General features: G+C 44.8%; 1 protein-coding gene across 4 annotated transcripts; it reads left to right on the top strand.

Moving 5' to 3' along the window:
- Window positions 1–4,534: 4,534 nt before the first annotated feature.
- Window positions 4,535–20,745, top strand: TENT5D (terminal nucleotidyltransferase 5D). 4 transcript variants are annotated; one of them, XM_081180190.1, is made up of 5 exons: window positions 4,535–4,858; window positions 7,522–7,665; window positions 11,481–11,605; window positions 13,629–13,765; window positions 19,450–20,745. In XM_081180190.1, exons 4-5 carry the CDS (start codon window positions 13,671–13,673, stop codon window positions 20,642–20,644), a joined length of 1,290 nt encoding a protein of 429 aa, XP_081036316.1. In that variant the 5' UTR covers window positions 4,535–4,858; window positions 7,522–7,665; window positions 11,481–11,605; window positions 13,629–13,670; the 3' UTR covers window positions 20,645–20,745. The 4 variants fall into 4 exon arrangements, with proteins under 4 accessions (XP_081036316.1, XP_081036318.1, XP_081036315.1 ...); XM_081180192.1 differs by lacking the exon at window positions 7,522–7,665 and adding an exon at window positions 14,438–14,527; XM_081180189.1 differs by lacking the exon at window positions 7,522–7,665.
- Window positions 20,746–21,086: the final 341 nt, after the last annotated feature.

The following is a 21,086-nucleotide window of genomic DNA, read 5'->3' on the forward strand; positions in this document are numbered from 1 at the left end:
CCAGGATCTCAGACCGATGCCTTTCCGACCCACTGCTACCTGATCTGTTCAAGTAGTGAAGCCAGGGTCTGGACCTGGGACCACCTGCATGCAGGGTGTGTTATCTCTCCCTTAGCCTAGGCCCCATCTCCCTGCCCAATGTCTATTGGCCTATTACAAGTGTTTGATAACATTGCAATAGTACAGTAGTATTAACCTGAGATATGAGCCATCACCCCTCTTGCATCACAGTTCCTTCATTATTTCCTGTCACCTTAATTCAGGTATAAGCAGAGAGAGAAGGCGGGATGCATTCTGCCCCCCCCCCATCAATTCTCAATCCATAACAGAAGAAGAAGTGGGCATGGTACCTGATGTGCTTGCCAATATTTACAGAGTTTTCAATCTCAAAAGTCAGTAAGGTGGAGTGAACATTTTGGCTGCAAGAAGTTCCTGCTGAGGTGGTTTTAAGTTACCCCAAGAAAGGCCTGGAAAGCACAAACCTGGAATTTGGGAGTGTGGCAAGAATTTATTTCTACATCACTTTTTTCGTTACCCAGGTGAGAAACAACCTTTTAAATAAAACACAGAGCTAAGGAAATTAATTCAAATCCAGCGAGGGAACCAGAGTTTATTGTAACTATTGCAATAGGTCAGGGCTCAACTTAACGTGGTTGTTATAGATAAACTGCCAGTTAAGAAGTCTGCCACAAGGAGAATTAGAACAAGGATTCATAGGGAGAGAAACCAACAGAGTCATAAAACACCAAATATCTTTCTACATACGTAAAGAAAGGTTACAGATCAAAGAATATAAAGTTACACAACTTCACACTGGTATCAACTTCCTTGGTGTGTTTCAAAACATGTGGTCTCAGCCTACAACTTATCTGGCAGGTGTCTAGACAACCAGGCTTTCCCGTATCTGTCCCTGGAACCTCTAGAGGCGATGCTGGTTCTAACTCACAACATAGGAAAACATCCTATCATTTGCGCCGCTTTCAGGGTCAGATAGGAGAGATGGAATGCAGTGAACGGGGGAGGCATGAGTATCACAAAATGCAGACACACATGAATAATTCATGGATGCATTCTGCTCAAAGTTTAAATGCAATTAATATTGGAACATTTTAAAAATAAATAAAAAATCTGCATCCTTGGTCTCTAATACTTATACAGTAGTACCTCGGGTTACATACGCTTCAGGTTACAGACTCTGCTAACCCAGATATAGTACTTCGGGTTAAGAACTTTGCTTCAGAATGAGAACAAAAATCGTGCAGTGGCAGCGCAGCGGCAGGCCCCTTTAGCTAAAGTGGTGCTTCAGGTTAAGAACAGTTTCAGGTTAAGAACGGACCTCCAGAATGAATTAAGTTCTTAACCCGAGGTACCACTGTATCAGGAGGGAGTTTTCTTACTTATAAAAATGTTCAAATGAATAGCTCTATATTTCTAGAAGTTGCCTCAGTGACTACAGCTTAGCTAGCCTTGGGATCCATTAATGGCTACAGACTATTGCTGAGGAACCTCAGGCTTTCAGGACCATGGGTAGGCAAACTAAGGCCCGGGGGCTGGATCCGGCCCAATCGCCTTCTAAATCTGGCCTGCGGACGGTCCAGGAATTAGCATGTTTTTACATGAGTAGAATGTGTCCTTTTATTTAAAATGCATCTGTGGGTTATTTGTGGGACAAAGGAATTCATTCTTTTCTTTTTTCAAAATATAGCCTGGTCCCCCACAAGGTCTGAGGGACAGAGGATCGGCCCCCTGCTGAAAAAGTTTGCTGACCCCTGACTCAGGACAAATGCAGTCCTCCAGTCCTCTCTGCGTGGCCCTCAGAACTTTCCTCAGGTCATACTCAAGCCACACCCTCTACTCAGGTTACAGCAGGGGTCGGCAACGTGCGGCCCATGAGCTGGATGTGGCCCACGAAGACTGTTTTACCGGCCCATGAGCTGAACAGAGCTGCCTGCTCAGTGAGACCCCCACACGCTGCGCTAAACCGGCATAGCACAGGGACTCGCCGAGCAGCACCGGAAATTGCATCTGCGCACATGCAGATATAGTGGTTGCTCGGGTTGCGAACGTGATCCGTGCGGGATGCACGTTCGCAACCGCAGCATTTGCAACCTACAGTGGTGCATCTGTGCACGCGCGGGTTGTGATTCGGCACTTCTGTGCATGCACAAAGTGCAATTTAGCACTTCTGCGCATACGTGATCACCGAAACTCGGAAGTAACCCGTTCCAGTACTTCCAGTTTTTGGTGGTCCGTAACCTGAAAAAATGCAACCTGAAGTCTCTGTAACCCAAGGTACTGTACTGGAAATCATGTCTGTGCATGTTCAGACGCCCAAAATTGCTTCTGCGCAGGTGCGATTTTTGGCATCTGGGCATGCACAGAAGCAATTTCCAGTGCCGCGGACATGCGCAGATGTGAATTCTGGCATTGTACTATGCCTGTGATAGCCTGGGAATCTGATTCAGAGGCTGAACCGGAGGAATCCCAGCCTGCACAGGAGTCCCCGCCTCCAGGGCTGGCTGAGCCGGGGCAGGGGCTTGAATCTGAAGGGCCCTCACCTGTGCTGGATCCTCAGGAGCAGACACCAGCTGAATCCGCTCTGGCTTCGGAGGTGATCGAGGACCCATTGCCTGCAGGTGCTCCTCTCCCAGCCCTGTCAGGGGAAGGTGAGGTTGCCTCTGGGTCCAGTAACCCTCCAGCCTCTCCTGAGCTGCAGAGGCTCAGGGCAGAGAGGCGGAGGGAACTAAGTTCTCCCAGGAGGAGTGCTCGCCTTAAGGGCAGGGGAGGTGAGTCACCTGTGGGCCGGGACCACCCTAGGCCTCAGAGGAGATAAAGGCCAGTCAGCCCAGTCCCAGGTTGCGGGAGCAACATCGTTGGAAACCTGTTCCTGTCAGCACCCTGACCTGCTCTTCCAGAGTTCCTGACCATGCCCAGCTCCTTACCTTGGACCCCACATCAGCCTCAGACCACGCCGCACGGTAACCCCCCCGGGACCAGCACAGTGCCAGTCCTTTCCACGGATAATCTCCGTGGGAGTGATCCAGTCCATGGCCGGTAATGGGCTTCAGACACAAAGCACATAGATGAGGCAGTCTCGAAGTACCAGCTCTCCTCAATTTCTAGTACAGTGGTACCTCGGGTTAAGTACTTAATTCGTTCCAGAGGTCCGTTCTTAACCTGAAACTGTTCTTAACCTGAAGCACCACTTTAGCTAATGGGGCCTCCTGCTGCTGCCGTGCAGCCGGAGCCCGATTTCTGTTCTTATCCTGAAGCAAAATTCTTAACCTGAAGCATTATTTCTGGGTTAGCGGAGTGTGTAACCTGAAGCGTATGTAACCTGAAGCGTATGTAACCCGAGGTACCACTGTAATAGATCATGGATGGGGAACCTTTTTCAGTCTGAGGACTGCATTCTCTTCTGGATAGCTTTTTTGGGGTGGGGGGGGGCACTTGCCAGTGGTGGGCAGGACGAGAGGTAAAATAGGATGGTCAGCTAAAGCAAATTTTACCTTTGCTGGGTAGTCTTGTTTCTAAACACGCACACACTGCATCTCCAAGGCATTATGAGATGATAAGAAGACATTCCAGATAGGCAAATATACTGGTAAAGGTAAAGAGACCCCTGACCGTTAGGTCCAGTCACGGACAACTCTGGGGTTGCAGTGCTCATCTCACTTTACTGGCTGAGAGAACCAGTGTACAGCTTCCAGGTCATGTGGCCAGCATGACCGAGCCCTTCTGGCGAACCAGAGCAGCACACGGAAATGCCATTTACCTTCCCGCCTGAGCGGTACCTATTTATCTACTTGCACTTCATGCTTTCCAACTGCTAGGTTGGCAGGAGCTGGGACTGAGCAACGGGAGCTCACCCCGCGGGGATTCGACCTTCTGAGCTGCAAGCCCTAGGCTCTGTGGTTTAACCCACAGCGCCACCCACAAATATATTGGAGGATGCAAAATAAGGCTAGTCAGAGGCTGTGGCCCAGGGTTCGGCAAGGTTTCTCAGAATCTCAATTTCGACGGGCCAGCTGTGGTTGCCCATTGGTGAAAACAATCATACACCACATATGACCTGAATCTCTCTCCCTCCCCTCTTTATTGTAACCCACAATAATTATGGTTTGAAAACAGGTGCAGGGGGGTTACGATGTCCTGCTTCAACCTAAGCCCTTTCTCGTAGAACCGGGAATCCGGAAAGAAAAAACATTGCCCCCCCCCTTTTAAATACCGGCAGTTTTTTTTAAAAAAGAAGAGAAGTGGGGTCTCTGGTGAGTAGGGAAGCCTTGGACGGGAGTGAAATTAACCAGGCAGAAACTGACAGGCTAACTAACGAGGCGGATCGCTGGGCTTCCCCCTTCCCTGCGGTGGGGGGTCGGGTGTCCTAACACCCACGGACTCTGTCTGCCGCCTCCCACGGGCACACAGTAAGGAGGAAAACCCATTAGGCAGCCCCACCTCAAACTGTGTGACGCGGAGTTGCCATGACCACTCTTTTACGCTACAACGGCTGAGCCAGGGGGAGAGGCACGGGGCGCATTTCAGCACCGCCGTGGCCGCGGACAGCAGCCTCGGCGCAGAGTCTCCGCTTTTCTTTCCCCCCTCCCTCCCCTCCCGTTCCCTCATTTCGGGCTTCCCTCCCCCCCTTGGCTCCGAGGGGGACTGGCGGGAGGCGGAGCCCTTGTGGACTTATCTCTCCCCCTGGCGCCCTCACAAGCTCCAACTGATCCATCCCCGAAGGGAAACGGAGGGAGGACAAGGGCTGTGAGGGGTGCGCCTTGCCATTCTCTCGCCTGCAGGCTTGAGGGACGCTGAGGGGGAGAGGGGGACCAGGAACTACCGCTTCCACGAGGCCAACTCGGTAAGTGCTTGACCGAGGCAAGGAAAAGGTCTACACGAAGGGGTTCCTTTTAAGGTAGCTCAGAGGCATATATTTCTGGAGTCGCCTCTGGCGCTCCAGGTTGTTCGTTGTGATCGTTCGTTGTTGTCACCAGCATAAATGTGCGTGGTATTCAGAATAACACTAGAGCGCAAGGAACCTAGAAACTATACCCTCACATAGGGTTTGTCTTTTGGACGTAGTTCTGCCTATAGTTCTATAGAGACGGAGGACAGCGCGTCCGTGCATTCGGTTGATTTGGGGGCTTGGATGAACTTCCTTGAGGTTTAGCAGCCCAGCAATTGTTTGACTGAGCATATATCACTTTTGCCGACTGCTGTAAGACCTTTGGCCACAGCCCATCAAAGTGTTGGGAGATGCTCAAGTTCCAGTCGCATTGTTTTCTAGCTGAGTTCCATTGGTTTTCCGTTGGTTGCAAGGAAGCGTGGGTTGAAAGTGTCTAACTTCTGTTGCTTTGTCCTCATCCCCCGAAAATGGAAAACTGAGGGATGCTGTCTTTGAAAATGGGAATTCCATCCGTAGCATATAACATGGAAAAGGGAAGAGGGAAGGAGTTGAAGCCGTAGGTTGTGCAATTCTTTACTATGTGTAAAGAATCCCTGGGTTCTGTGTAGTGTCTGAGATCCCCGGTATCTTTCGGACTTTCTAGAGCGTCCTTAGAAATTATCCGAGGCTGACTTTTTGGATTAAAGAATAGAGGCTGGTATATGCTAACTGGATGTTCTATGAAGTCTGCTTTTAAAAAAATGTTTTTACTGAAGTTTTTCTTGGGTAACGAAAGTACATACAGCGTCTCTGCTTTCAGTTGATAGAGTCCTTTCTGTGGATCGTTTACATTCAATGTTAGACACTAATGTTATAGACAGTATGAGATTGGGGGAGAAGAGAGGTTGGGGAGATAGAACGGGGAAGAGAGAAGGGGGGGTAGTAAACTTTCGTTATTTTACATAGTCTATGTGCAAGGTTTTTGTGTCAGCCTCATGTGGGTCGGTCCCCCCCCCCTTCATTTAAAGTCTGTTTTTGAGTAAAAATGTTCGTAACTATAGAAGGTCTCCAGACTGCAGGACTTCCTAAATACTATTATAGATCCTTTGCAAGATGTGCATGTGGGCTAAAGAATCCTTGAGTCATGTATAAGTGCTAAAAAAGACCATCTGAGCTACAGAGGTGTGCACATGTTGAAGGACTAGGCATGCTGTATAATCTTTAAGTGGTATATATAAGCATTCTTTCTCCCTCTTGCTCTCGTGCTTTGGATACTATAGGAGTTTTACATTTTCTGTGGGAACTCTCGGTGCTATAGAGGATCTGCCCTTTGCATATTGATTCCATGAATTATGTTCTGAAGTTTTCTACAAGGTTTTGGTAAAGCTATATTGTGTAGGTAAATGTCATTCTCTTAAAGAGTTATACAAAATCCATGGACATGCGTTTGCATAAAAGGTTTCTGTCCATGTACAGCCCCTGAGCTTTATATAAGACCCCAAATTAGGGTTGTCATGTGTCCTCTTTTTCCAGGACCTGTCCTCTTTTTCAGGGGTAAAATTTGAGACAAATTGCATTTATTTGCTTTGAATAGCTGTCATAGCATCCTCATTTTTGATCTTCAAAATATGGCAACCCTACCAAACTAACAACCATTATATTCTCCAGTCTTTCTGGATGCTGTACACTTCTTGAGCCTCATATATAGTCCCTTGGCAAATATATGTTCCCTTTTGCTAAATGGCTTCTAAAGCACTATACGTTCTAAAAGTCCAAAGACTACCTTTAGTTTAAAAGAAATCTGCATATTTCTAAGTATATAAAATGGTGAATGCTATGACATTATTCATCCCTGGGACTAACTAGGAACCTGTTGAGTTTTGGATTATGAGACTTCTCAAGATACATTTGGATTCATCAATGGACTGTAGACTCATTTTATTGAACCTGCAAAACCTGCAAAGTCAGATCATTAGTCCATCTAGTCCATGGTCATTTACTATTAGAGTGTCAGTATGGTGTAGTGGTTAGACTGTTGGATAAAGCCCTGGGAAATGGAGGTACAAATTCCCATTCAGCCATGAAGCTCACTGGGTGATGTTGAGCCTGTCACTGCCTCTCAGCCTAAACCAACTCACAGGATTCTTATGTGGATGAAATGAGGAGGGGGAGAACCAGGTACACCACCTTTAGTTTCTTGGACGAAAAGATAGGATGTAAATGCAATCAATCAATCAATATTCTCAGCAGAAGTTCTTCAATGTCTCTCAGGAAGATGACTTTCCCAGCCCCTCTACTTGAAACTCTGCCACTGATATTGAGACTAGTACCTTGCACATACTAAGCATGTGCATTTAGCACTGGTGCTTTTGGCCAAGTTAGGGTTTTAGAACCCCAAAATCTGCTAAGATCCCTGGGTCTCTTTAGAAAAGTATTTCTAAGCTCTGAATAGTTTTGGATGCTAGAGAGATCTGACCAACCCCTTTTCTGCCCTAGAATTTCACTTGTGTTACGTGATACTAGGAAGGCCACTGAATTCTTATATCACAGGGGCGTGTGTGCATGGGTGCATGCAAGTGTGTAAGCAGTGAAAAACAGGGGCATTTGCTTCTAGAGTGGACAGAATTATTCAACCTTAGGTCTTCAGATGCTGTTGGACTTCAACTCCCATCACCCCTGACCATCGATTAAGCTTGCTGGGGATGATAGGAGCTTTAGACCTCTGGGAATCCAAGGTTCAAGAGCACTTTCTATAACATCCATTGCCACTATTGTCCTTTAAAGCCTTACATTTATTTTCTCTGTAGTGGATGTCTGTGGGGGTGTGGAATAAGTGGTTTTATGAGCAGAAGTCAAGGCAGTACATTTGCCTTTCACTTATTCAACTTGCACTGTAAACTCAGATTTCTAGCACTAATTCTTCAATAACTTCCTATCCACAGGGTCAACTTTCTCCTGCCACCTTCTCTCCCATTTTTCTTATTTTAGCCATCCCAATGTGCTTCATTCAGTCCTTTCAAGTTTGTCATGCCAATTCTCCCCATGGTGCTTTGATGACAATAAATTTTCATAAATGAATCATTGGTCAAAATGATTTGGTTCTCTGAGAAGCTGTTAGAAGCTGGAGAGAGATGTTGGAATAATTTCCCCTTACAGCCACAGGTGGGTTGAGGCTGTATAAACATTTGGCACTGAGGGGCAAACAAGCCAGAGTTTCTGCCTCTAAAATTATTCCATGTTCTTTATTGTTCCCTTCTTTTTATATGACTTGAATTGTCTTTATCTTGTCTCTGTGCCCCCAAAGCCTAAGATGAATCAGCAAGCTGAAAAGAGCAGTCACTTTGATGAATTCAGCTGCACTTCTGTTTCTTAACTGTTTATTATTTTACCATAGCAGGAGCTATGGTTCAAAACAGCAACATTGACTCTAAACAGTAGTATTTATTTTTGTTGCGTTTCCCAGCCAGTTAGAAAGCAAACACAGTTTAAACTGAACTCAGATGCAGAATTTGCTCTGAAGCTTCAGAAGGGGGCTCTGCTTTATAACTTGTGTCATAATGCAAAAGCAAGAAAGTACTTCTGAACACACAAACAGTGAGTGAATTGCCACATCCTAGCCAATGCAGACTGCAATTGCTTTTCCACCTGAAGCAACGGTATTAAAATGAAGCCCACTAATTTTCACCTCCATCTGACTCTACACTAGACCAGGGTAGAGAAATTCAGACTCAGGCTTCTCTGTCTGACCCTTGATATATTTCTAGGTCCTATCTGCTATCCACCCTCCCACCCAACCTCCTAACCTTGACTGAGTGTTTTCGTCTGGCTAGAATACGTCCTAAAACTCTGATAACGACTTCTGCTTGCCCTGACAGAGACTAGTCTATTGTACAAAGCAAAGACGGACATTCATCCCACTGACCACTTTTGTCTTTCACCTTGCCAGTCACTGCAAGTGGACCCCAGAAGGTTGCCTTAGAAGGAATTGCAGTTCTTTAGTTGAAAAAGATTCCCCACTCTTGTTTTAGACTCTGAAATTCATGGTCTTGAACTTGAAGGTGGGCTATAAGTGAAAGTGGTGGGTTCTGCAACAAAATGTTGTAATATGCCTGTATTCCTGTTAGGGCTTCAGAGGTCCAGCAGCCATGCCTTTCCCCCCAAATACTGCCCACTCTACCAGCCAGCCAGCATCCCATGACTATGGTCACTGAGCTTTACTTCCTCCCCTTTGTCCCTGCTTCTGCACACTTTGGAGTTCACTGGAGTCTGCTGGTACCTCTCTGTTGTCTGTGGATGGTGCCTTTTTGACTACGTAAAAATATCCATATTCATTGAATGAGCTGGCTATTCATACATAGCAGGGGTAGGAAACCAAGTGTGGCTGGCTGGTGGGCTGGATCTTGACCTCCCTCAAACCCTGCAGGCCATTCTGGCAGGGAAATAAGGCCACCCACCTGTCAATCTGCTGAAATCACCAAGACATGAAGAGAAATATTTTTTAGCCTGTGCAGAAAGCTTAGCCTCTGTGAAAGCTATTTTTAAAAATTTGAAGGGCTGTGCATAGGCCCACAGCCCACCCTGTGGCCCAAAAATCTGCAGCCCCTAGATTTACCCTGTTCCTGCCCCAGGGGATACCCACCACAGATTCATACCTGAAGCAATGCAGAACTTTTAAGGGAGTCCACTAAAGCAGATTGTTTCCCAGGTAGGGATGTTAAATAAAAGACAAGACCAGGGAGTATAAAGTGAGGCACCCAGTAGTTCCCTAGTTTATTCTACTGCAGTAAGTCAGCACCCATAGAACAAGTTTGAATGGAACTGCCCCAAACAAGGAGACTTCATACATTGGCACAATATACATTTTCTATCACAGGGTTAAGTAAAGTTGCCATAAAGTTGTTGAGCTATTTTAAAGGAAATTCGGAGGGGGGGGGGAGAGAGCCCACTTACAACACATGGGTTGACACATGTCCAGATTTAAGCAATTCTCACCTGGACACTGTTTCCGGTGGCAAAATCTCGGCAATTTCCGGGAAAGTCTGGACTTATGGCTCTGTGAGAGACTCATCAAGGATCCTCCTCTTTGTACAGGCACTTGGTTTTCTGGAACATATATATTGGGGTGATTCTGCTTTGTGAAACAAATTTAACAGGTGTTGGGGGTGTCTTTTGATACCTTCTACCTAAGAGCGTGTAAATCCTGCCAGAGGAATTCTGCTTTGTAGTTTGATTTCTGAATCTTAAGCTAGCTCCTTCTGCAGAAAGCCCTGATTCCATTGATTTCACATCCTTCGCTCAACATGATCAGCTTCTTCTTGCTGACAGTTAATGACCCTGGATAGATTGACACAAGAAAGTTTTACACCTGTTTGTACTGCTTTGTGTTTTCTGGTCTTATTACAGCCACATAAAGTTCGTTATGCAAGCAATGTTGCCATCAGGGTAGGACTTCAGAGCAGAATGAACAGGGCAGCCCTTAAACACAGCAGGACCAGCTTTCTACATTTTCAAGTAACTGAAATAGAGCATATTGCCACCTAAAGGATACATCTCAATACAATTAAGTCTACAGTCCAAAGTCACCTAACTGCACCACTATCTGCTGGTGTTGCTTCAAAGTCTGTTTCAGTTGCATTAGGAAAGAGGATAACTGCTAGAACCGAAAAATCACAATGCTGCTACTTTTTCCTATGGCCAGAATGGATTGAAATGTCACTGCTGACGTTATTACCATGCTGCTGAAAGACGAGGAGAGAATGATGGATGGGGCCAAAGTGAGGAGCTTTGCTTCAATATGCATTGCAAGCCTTTTCCACCTGTAGCATAAATAAGATTTGCTGAATGCCATTGCCAGTTGCTTCTGTATGAAGGTGTGGCTCAGCTTTCTTAATGACCATGCTAAATCACTACAAAGCTTAAATGTGAAACTCCCATCTGCTAAGCAACAGTTAGGACTTATTCACAAGACCACGTCAGTAACAATGTGGCTGTTAATAATTACCACATGCATACATCCCCTTCAAGTGTCCCGATTTTCCTAGGACATCCCCAGAATTACAGAAGCCATCCCAGCTTCTGATTTGATCCTGGAATGTCCCATTTTGCTCCTCTAGTGTTGCCGCCACCAAGCTCAGGGAGGAGGATGAGCCGGCACTAGCAGTTGACGCTGGCACTTGCAGTGCTGCTGCTCGCTCACGCAGGTCAGCTGGTTCATGTGAGAGCATGGCACCAAAAGACACGTGCTCTGATTTTCATCAGAGGAATGTTGGAAGGTGTGCCTGGAGGTTACAACAGAGGAAGGCATGACCGTTAGGATGGTATGATATGGCTTTAGATGTATAGTGCAGATGGGGCCAAGCTTAAGTCATTTCCCCACCATAACATTTAACACACATTTCAAGCGCATGGCTTCCCCCAAAGAACCCCGGGGGCTGTAGCTTACCCCCAAACACTTGTGTTTGACAAATCACTGGTCTCACCTATGTCTTTGAAGGGCAATATCATGAATGCAAGTCTAGAAACTTGTCCATAACTTAGTACAGCAGGTTGACTACTCGGGTTTCAAAAAGCCATGTTACTGTTTGTTCTTATCCCACAGCATTTCATTGGGAGGTTCACGCTTTCATCGGTGACAAGATGTGCATTTCATATTTTTGCCAAAGGATCCAGTGATTCATCACATTGACTCTTCGGCTGTGCATACTTGGCAAAAATCCAGCTATCGTAAGTTTGAATCTGTTTATTTCTCAGTGGAGATTCTGCTAAGAAAGTTAAGCTCTTGCAATAGGAGGTAGAAAATATATACGGAAGCCCAATTGTAAGTTAGATAATAGTGTGCAAGCTTTCTGGGTTACATCAGGGAGAAATGTTCAGGTATATTATTTCTACCCCAAGCTAATCCCACCTTCTTTCTGTCTTTTGGGGCAGAGGACACATCTGAACAAAGCTCATCAACCAACAGGTGTCTCAATAGGAGCTTGATAAATTTGATTCCCCACCCTCCCAGCTAGCAAAACTGGAGGGGTGTGTGTATGTCAGGCTGGAAATACTACCTCTTACTTTTCTGAGCATGATCTTTACAAAGTAAAAGGCCACCACAGATTTGGAGTGGGGAGAGCTGGAAATGGTGGGTGTTTGTGGGTGTGTGCATATGCATGTGTACATGTGTGTGAGAGGGGGGCATGTGTGGCGGGTGTATGTGGTCTGAAAGTATAGTGTGTGTATGCATACAGTGGTTACTCCCACTGCTAGAATATGGCCCTCAGAGAGGTGGGTGCCTAGCAATGTGCTCCCTGGGCTTAGAAACAATAGCCAATCCTGTTCTACACAATGCACTCAAGCACAATAGGACTTTGTATTATATGAATGTCATTACTGGGTACTAGGAAGATGGGTTGGGGAGAACATGGCCTCTGTTGTGGAGATCATTGAATGCTAAAAAAGAATGGTCTATTTTTATTTATTTAAAAAGGGCAGTTACCTAGTCCTCGAGAGCCCTTTTCTGATTATTGAAATATGGGAATACTCAACATAGAATCATAGAATTGAAGAGTTGGAGGGCACTCAATGGATCACCTAGTACAACACCCCCACCCCACTTCTGCTGAAAAACCTCTAAGGAAGGAGAGTCCACCGCCTTCTGAAGAGGTCTCTTCCACTGTTGAACAGCTCTTACCACCAGAAAGTTCTTCCTCACATTTACCTGGAATCGCCTTTCTTGTATCTTGAATCCATTGGTTTGGGTCCTAACCTCTGGAGCATCAGAATGCAGACTAATAACATAAAGAAAAACACATGGAACAGGAGTGAGGACACACCTTTTATCTCTACTCCTGATCTCTACACATTGACCATTCCATTTTGCATAGAGCCTGAGGAAGTGGTAGGTGCAATTTGATGCTCTATAAGGTTCCCCATCATGGGGTGAACAGCTGCACTTATTTAATCTGCACATGTGTAGACTCCATTCAGAAATAAGCAATATGTGGAAGTCAGGACAGGAGTCAGAATAGCAAGGGCAAGTCTACTCTCCCTCCATGTCTACTATGTATTTTGGAAAGTTGTTTGCATTTGGACACCTCTTAAAATATGATAGCTAAATTTTTCTTGGTGGTTCCTGAGCTAAAGGAGTAAATTTATATTTGGATAGAACTGGATGCTATTTTAAATCAAGATGGTGGGCTGAGCCTATCAAAGCATCCGTGATTTGAACCACTGATTTTGAAACTGAAGTGTGCTTTTTATGTTGTTGTTCCTTATACTTCCCAAACAACAACAGATATGAGACTGTTAAGAATAAATATTCCCAGATTTCAACTGTGTGAAAAAGGGTTCAGAATCAGATGGGAGGGGCCTCAGAAGCAGTAAGGACAGATTCTGTCCAGTGCTTAGCTATGTTTTTATGAGCAGTCATGCTTTGTAGATATTGATGTTTTAGTTTGGTCGGGTCTGGTCATCACCATGTAACTTGATGGCTTGGTGCTTTTTGCTTCACATTTCTTCTGAAGTGGGTGGGAAGTGCTAGTTTACCCAGAAGTAAGTACTGCTGAGTTCAATGCAACTCTTAAATAAGGCTGCTTAATATACTAAACAAGGCTTAATATTAATGTTCCCCATTAGTATTGCTCAAAACCAGTTTGGGTGGAAGATGCTGTAATATTTAAGGCAACTTAAATGCATTTTTAAAGGCTACAAAAATACTGTTAAATTACAAAATGCACTGACTGGAGAAGTTATCTCATACCAGATCCATCCCACCAAGTACTGTCTATCCTGAGTAGCAGTGGCAATGCAAGTTCTCCAAGGACAGAGGTCTTTTCCATCACTTGCTGCATCATCAACTACCAAATCTACTAACCTGGAGAGGACTGGGAACTCCTGCAGGTAAAATATGTGCTCTATCTAACACACAGGTATGGCCCTAGTTACAATTAGAATAGTATATAAAAATCCAGAATACAAGAGAGTTAAATACCATCAAAATATTTGCCAATGTAAACCAGCTTTAACCTGGTACCTAAACAATGCTAATGGTGGCGCCTGGTGAATGTGTTTTGGGAGCAGCATCCCATAATCAAGGAATTGCAAGAGAGGGCCTTGCTCCTGGTAAATGTCCATGTGATTCTAGCCACAGCTCAGGGGTACAGAATATATTTCAGCCAGAGGGCCACAGTCCCTTCTGGGCAACCTTCTGAGGGCCACATGCCAGTGGTGGGTGGGGAAAAGCAATTAATTTACATTTCCCCCCTTATATGGTAGGCTAGCTTCTATACTTACTATCACACAAGCCTCTCTATCTGCCACCAAGGAGCATTATCAGGGTTCAGGGTCACATTCAAGCCAGGCAACAAACACTCAAGGAGGGCAGGGCGCATGAAGGGTGTAGCCTGCGGAGAGGACCAGACAGAGAGCCCTAGAAGGCTGCATTTGGCCCTTGGGGGCCCAAGATTCTCCACCCCTGCCATAGATGAAGCTATAACCAGGACTTGGATTTTTAACCACAGCTACCTAGTGGCCTTCTGTTCAGGCTAACAACCTGGCTACTGCTTGTTTCAGATGGTAGAAAATCAATATTGCATATTTCCCCAAGACCATTGGCTTCCAAGCAGCTGACTCTTTTTCTCTCTTCTTCCTGCCCCCCATCAGGTAGGTTAGGGGCATATGGTTTTTTGTTACCATGAGTCTTGTAAGAGATATAGGCATGGAAAGCTTGCAGCAGCAGTCCATGTACTACCATGAGATAAGAGAGTAAACAAACAACCGCAGTACGTATGTTGAAATTAGCTTAATGGAGCATGTCTTCAAAGCCCATGATTAAAAGAGATTGGCTCTAGCCTGCTTCCATTTCTTACACCCTGGCTCATGTGACGTGGTGAGGGCCAAGGGTCTTTTTGTTCACATGCCCCACTTCTACAAGGTAAACTGCCGGGGAGCATTTGAGGCACCACATTGAGAGTGATGCAGGTAGAACCAATGGATGGTACCCCTGTGGCATTGTCAATACTTAAATTTGTTAGGTCCATTATAGGATCATGTGTCCTGGCACAAATTAGATGCAGTAAACTCTGGTCCATGGGCAAATATGGCCCTGCATCATGCAGAAAGTAGATTTGAATTCACCTCTCAACAGCTGATGGGTGGTGAGTTGAAATGTGCTAGATCAGCTGTGCATCTGAGTTCCCCAGATTGCGCAACTGTATCCCTGCAGAAAGCAGTACTGCTCAGTACTTTGCATGGGATTGGCAAAGCCCTTGCACTGTCATTTCCAAGTGCTTGAAAACTGCTGCACAAGGTACTTTGGCAGGCGGGAAGGGCAATGCACCTGCCACTCACTGCCCACTATCAAAGCTGGCCTGTTGAGGTAGGATTGGAGATTCCCTGGCAAATCCTGAAATGTGTTTAATCATTTAGGAGCATTTGTATGCTACTTCAAGGCAGCTCACAATGCCCACTCTTCAGAAGCATCTCTTGATGCGATGCTTGAAGCTGCCTAGAATGACTCATATGAATCATAATGAGCCCAAATCTTTCTTGCAATCATAGACACAATTGCCTAAGAGTATTTGAGCACATCATGATTCATATGGTGCATTCCAGGTATCTTCAGTCACTACATCAAGAGGCATTTAACATATTCCAGAGGACTCTTCCAAATAGCAAAGTGGGTGATTTTCTTAAATTTGTATTTATTTTATTTTTAATTGTTCAGATATATTGGGGATATTTTAGCTGGAGGATTCTGGAATTGTAATATTTTCAAATGACTAGAAAAGCTAGGGACAATGTGGTCCTAAATGTTCTTAAAAGGTAAAGGGACCCTTGACCGCTAGGTCCAGTCGTGACCGACTCTGCGGTTGCGGCGCTCATCACGCTGTATTGGCCAAGAGAGCCGGCGTACAGCTTCCAGGTCATGTGGCCAGCATGACTAAGCCGCTTCTGGCGAACCAGAGCAGCGCACAGAACACCGTTTACCTTCCTGCCAGAGTGGTACCTATTTATCTACTTGCACTTTGACATGCTTTCGAACTGCCAGGTTGGCAGGAGCAGGGACCGAGCAACATGAACCACCGACCTTCTGACTGGCAAGTCCTAGGCTCTGTGGTTTAACCCACAGCTTAATCAGCAGTAAATCTTATTGAGCATAGGAATTTCTCAAATCCACTTCAGAGTGCAAGCTAATTTTTGTCTCTTGCATTGAACCTAGTGGAGGCTGGTTCATATAGACTGAATGAGGGATTACCCCACTATCTCCAAAACACCCTCAGCCTACTGCATCTGCCTGCCTTCTTGCCCACTGGCTATTAGCCTATAGTCTCAGTGCTGCTGTTATAGAACATGGTAGAGAGGAGAATAGGCTATGTCATTGGCTCTGGCTCCTCCTACTGTTGAGCCCCCCTGCCTTGAGGCCTACCACCAGCCCCAATGGCCATTAGTCACCACTGATTAGACTAGATGTTTCAAATTCACCTGAGCATCTCTACATCTCTCCAAATTTAGGTTACGCCCATAACATTTAGAATTATAAATATTGGTTGGTAAAGAAAGTGTCAGTGTGGGTTTCAGCAGGCAGGGAGAGAGAATACCCTTAATTTCTGTTGGCACAAAACCAATGTTTGCTAGAGCTAGCCAGCTAGTTTGCCAGGTGCTTCTGCACTGTCTAACTTGCAAGGCAACATGAAGATTGCATCTCTGTAGGCCTAACACTTCATGCCATGCACCCATTATATTGGGTTTCCATGGCAGCAAAACACCTTTTCCAGGTGTCTCTCTCTATATGTCATCTCCACTCTTCCTCATCTCTGTTTTCTTGCTAGAGACGAGCCATTCTAAGGCACAACTTAATTTCAGAAACAAAATCTTGAACTAGGTGCCTAAATTATTTAATTTAGAAGAAGAATATAAAGATGAAAATGTGGGGCAGGGAGAAATAATTTTTCATGTGCAAGGAAACCTATTTGATACAGTTAGGGATATGTCCTAGGGGAGAAAAGGACAGCCAAATGGAGTCAGTTGATGCCTTCTGAGCTCTTCTGATCTTTCACCCATGGAGATGCTCTGCGTTCCTTATACAGTGGTACTTTGGGTTACATACGCTTCAGGTTACAGACTCCGCTAGCCCAGAAATATTGCTTCAGGTTAAGAACTTTGCTTCAGGATGAGAACAGAAATCGTGTTCCAGCAGCACGGTGGCAGCAGGAGGCCCCATTAGCTAAAGTGGTGCTTCAGGTTAAGAACAGTTTCAGGTTAAGTACGGACCTCCGGAACGAATTAAGTACTTAACCCGAGGTACCACTGTAGTAGCAAGCACCTTTGAATCCACTTCACTCCACCTCCAATTAGTAATTGCTGATTCACACCACCCTGAAACAAGGCTACTATGCAAGCTGCAAGGTATCTGAGCTTGGGTGTGCTATGAAATAACTGTAGGTTGTGTCCAATGCTAGTCCTACTCAGGATAGACACAATGAAATCAATGTTCATGGCTAACTTCGGTTCATTAATTTCAGCAGTTCTATTGAAAATGAGAAGTTCAGTGGGTCTACCCTGAGCAGAACTTAGTTGGTTATAACCCAATATCATTGTATCTTTGTACGAGTTTGCCTCTTTCCTCCCACCATGCAGTGTATTGCTTCACTGCTCCACTACAAAGACATCTGAGTCAGACACAGTTCTGCAAGGCTTTAGATTGTATTGAGATGCCTCACCATAATATCCTATTCCAAAAACACCACAATAAAATAATTTAAAATTATTTGATAAATATGTGCAGTGAGGGAAGAAGGATACCGCTTATTGGATGCTGGTCTTTTGGGGCAAATAGGATACTGCTATATCAACCTTAGTATGTCCTCTGCCTACCCCCATCTGCCTGCCTTCTTTCTTACAACAACTGAGGTGATTATCCCTTCGTGTCAGCTTGCTCCTTCTGCAGCTCAGTGTTGCCCTTTGTAAAACTAAGCAGGGAAGAGGATGAGAACAAAACTAGAATTAGTGGGCTCCACCTGCCATTGGCTCTGGCTCTTGTCCATCTCTTGTTGGTCTCCCTTTCTTATGCCCTACCAGTCCCAACAGGAATCAAACACCACTGCCCTTACTCAGTGGTCGATCACATGCTTTGCATGCAGAGAGACCCGTGTTGGGTCCCAGACAGTTCCAGTTAATCAGATCAGCAGGTAGTGTCAGGAAATACTTACTTCTGCCTAAGGCACTAGAGAGTTGCTGCCCTTCAGAGTTGACACTACTGGACTGGATGGTCAAATGGTCTCACATATTATTAGGCAACTTCCTACTCACCTAAAACTCCATTTTAGGAATCTACTGGTATGTACAAGATACTAGAAAAAGCCAAATTGTCATTACTGTTCATTGTCATCTCCCTCTCCACCCTGCTTCCCATTCCTCAATCAATAATCAGGTGTTCACAAAATATAAAGAAAGGCAAATTTATTTTCCACTTTGAATAAGAGTGCTCTAAGCAACATTTATTTCTTATTCTTTGAGGGGAAACCGGGCCAATCTTTTTTTAAGAAATGAAATGAAATAAAAATATAGTGCAGACAATTTATTGGACAAGAGCACAAAGATTACAGATCCACAATATCAAGATGATTCCTTGAATGTAAATACCGGTAATCAATGTTATAGACATTACAGAACATTTGTTATTATTTTTAAATCTACTTGCATATTTACCATATTTGGTTGTGTACTTAATTACTGTAATTTCCTCTAATTGCACAGTACTGTAATTTCCCTTAATTACATTCATAGTGTGCATACTTAAAATCACAACACTGGGGCACTTAATTTTACAACAACCCATAATAAACCTCCAGGAAAACAATGCCTTCCCAATGTTGTGTTGGAAGCATTAGAAACCTGACATTCTTTTGGATTTCCCCCCTTGATACACACACTTTTTGATGGCTGAGATAGATAGATAGATCTACCTACCTACCTATCTACTGTAGCAAAAAATAATAATACAAGCTCCTAATACTTGCCATGATGGTTATGATGTATCTCCACTGTTGGTATGCCTGTCTATGCCCATTGCTGGGAATCACAGGTGGGCAGAGTGCTGCTGCATTAAGATCTTGCTTTTGAGCTTCCCATAGGTTTGATTGGCCACTGTGAGGATGGGTTGATGTACTAGGTGAACCATTGGTCTGATCCAGGAGGGCTCTTGTTATGTTTCCCCCCACACAACCATTGTATTTATGAGTGAAGAGTAGGATTTTGTCCACTGTCGGTACCTCTGTGAACTGCACGTTCAGTGATAGCTTTAACAAGGACAGCCTTAACACACACATAGTGAGCAGTAATTTTGGGGTCAAGGTTTATGGCCATAAGGCATGATTCTATCGCCCGTCTTCCAATGTAACTACTGAATACATGAATGGAGGAACCCCTCTCTAGCCAATTAGATTGGGTAGGACTTCCTTCCAAACCCGAGGTGGGGCAATCAATCAATCAATCCCTGTGCTATTTGTCATGTCATTGAAGTGCTTGATCTGTCAGTGCTTTTTAAGATGTCCCTGACATTTTCCTTTGTGTTTTCCTCTTAGTTTACCAGCTGATTTCATGATGACTGAGGATTTAGATCCAAGATTCAGTTTTCTCACTTGGGAACAGATTAAAATACTGGATCAAGTGCTAAGTGAGGTGATCCCCATTCATGGCAGAGGGAATTTCCCGACGTTGGAGGTGAAGCCAAAATACATAATTTGTGCCGTCAAGGAGCAGCTGATCAAAAATCAGATCGCTGTCCAAGACATACGCCTGAATGGCTCCACAGCAAGCCACATCCTTTTAAAACAAAATGGTCCCAGCTACAAGGACCTGGATATCATTTTTTCTGCTGAGCTTCGAAATGAGCATCAATTTCAGGTTGTGAAGGAGTCTGTCCTTAATTGCATCTTAGACTTCTTACCAAAAGGTGTCAACAAAGAAAAGATCACAGCAAAGACAATGAAGGATGCCTATGTGCAGAAGATGGTGAAAGTGTCTACAGATTATGATCGCTGGAGTCTTATCTCCTTGACAAACAACAGTGGGAAGAATGTTGAGCTTAAATTTGTCAACTCTCTCCGACGGCAGTTTGAGTTCAGTGTTGATTCCTTTCAGATAATCCTCAATCCTGTGTTAGATGTCTATAGCAATGCAGATGGTGAGCTGTCAGAAGATTCTAATTTGTCCATCATTGCTGAAAGCATGTATGGAGACTTCGATGAGGCCATGGAGCACCTGAAGTACAAACTGATTGCCACAAAAAAACCCGAAGAGATCCGTGGTGGAGGCCTTTTGAAATATAGCAACCTTCTGGTTCGGGATTTTAAGCCAGTAAATGAGGCAGAAATTAAATCACTGGAACGTTACATGTGTTCTAGATTCTTCATTGATTTCCCTGATGTAACAGAGCAGCAGCGGAAGATTGAGTCATACTTGCGCAATCACTTCATTGGGGAAGGGAAGAGCAAGTACGACTACCTGATGACTCTGCGTGGGGTTGTGGACGAGAGCACGGTCTGCCTTATGGGACACGAGCGAAGGCAGACACTGAACATGATTACCATCTTGGCTCTCAAAGTGCTTGGAGAGCAGAATATCATTCCCAATGCAGCCAATGTAACATGCTACTATCAACCTGCTCCCTACATCAGCGACAGGAACTTCAACAATTACTATATTGCTCCTAGACAGCCACCCATTATCTACCAGCCCTATTCCTTTCACATTCCCATGCAGAGTGGCATGGTGTAGCCAACCACAAAACCTCATTGCCTTACATCATTGACCAACCTTTCCCTAGCCCCCCCCATTCCCCTGAGGGCTCTTCAAAATAAAGCCCATGTTAAAGCAAATTTTCCTATCACTTTTGATTTTCAGGACATCTTTTTTTGGGTGAGTCTGTGCATGTTGCCAAACATTGGCCTGCTACTGAAATATTGTCCTACATATTGAATGAACTGTGTGCTGGAGTTCATGTGAGATTCTCAGCAAGTTTCCTAAAACAGTTTATGTGCACCCTCATGTTTCTCTCTGTTTTGCAGCAATTTGGCCAGACCACCAACGTTGCCAACCAAGCAATAGTGTCTTACAAATGGCACAAGCACTGAGACTAATGTTGTGTGTCTGGACCGAAATGCAAAAGTTTGTGAGTTTGGCTACAGCATCAAGTCTACACTCCTGCCTTTTGTTCTTT

This window comes from Podarcis bocagei (assembly GCF_964188305.1).
Source record: "Podarcis bocagei genome assembly, chromosome: Z".
Classification (NCBI taxonomy): Eukaryota; Metazoa; Chordata; class Lepidosauria; order Squamata; family Lacertidae; genus Podarcis; species Podarcis bocagei.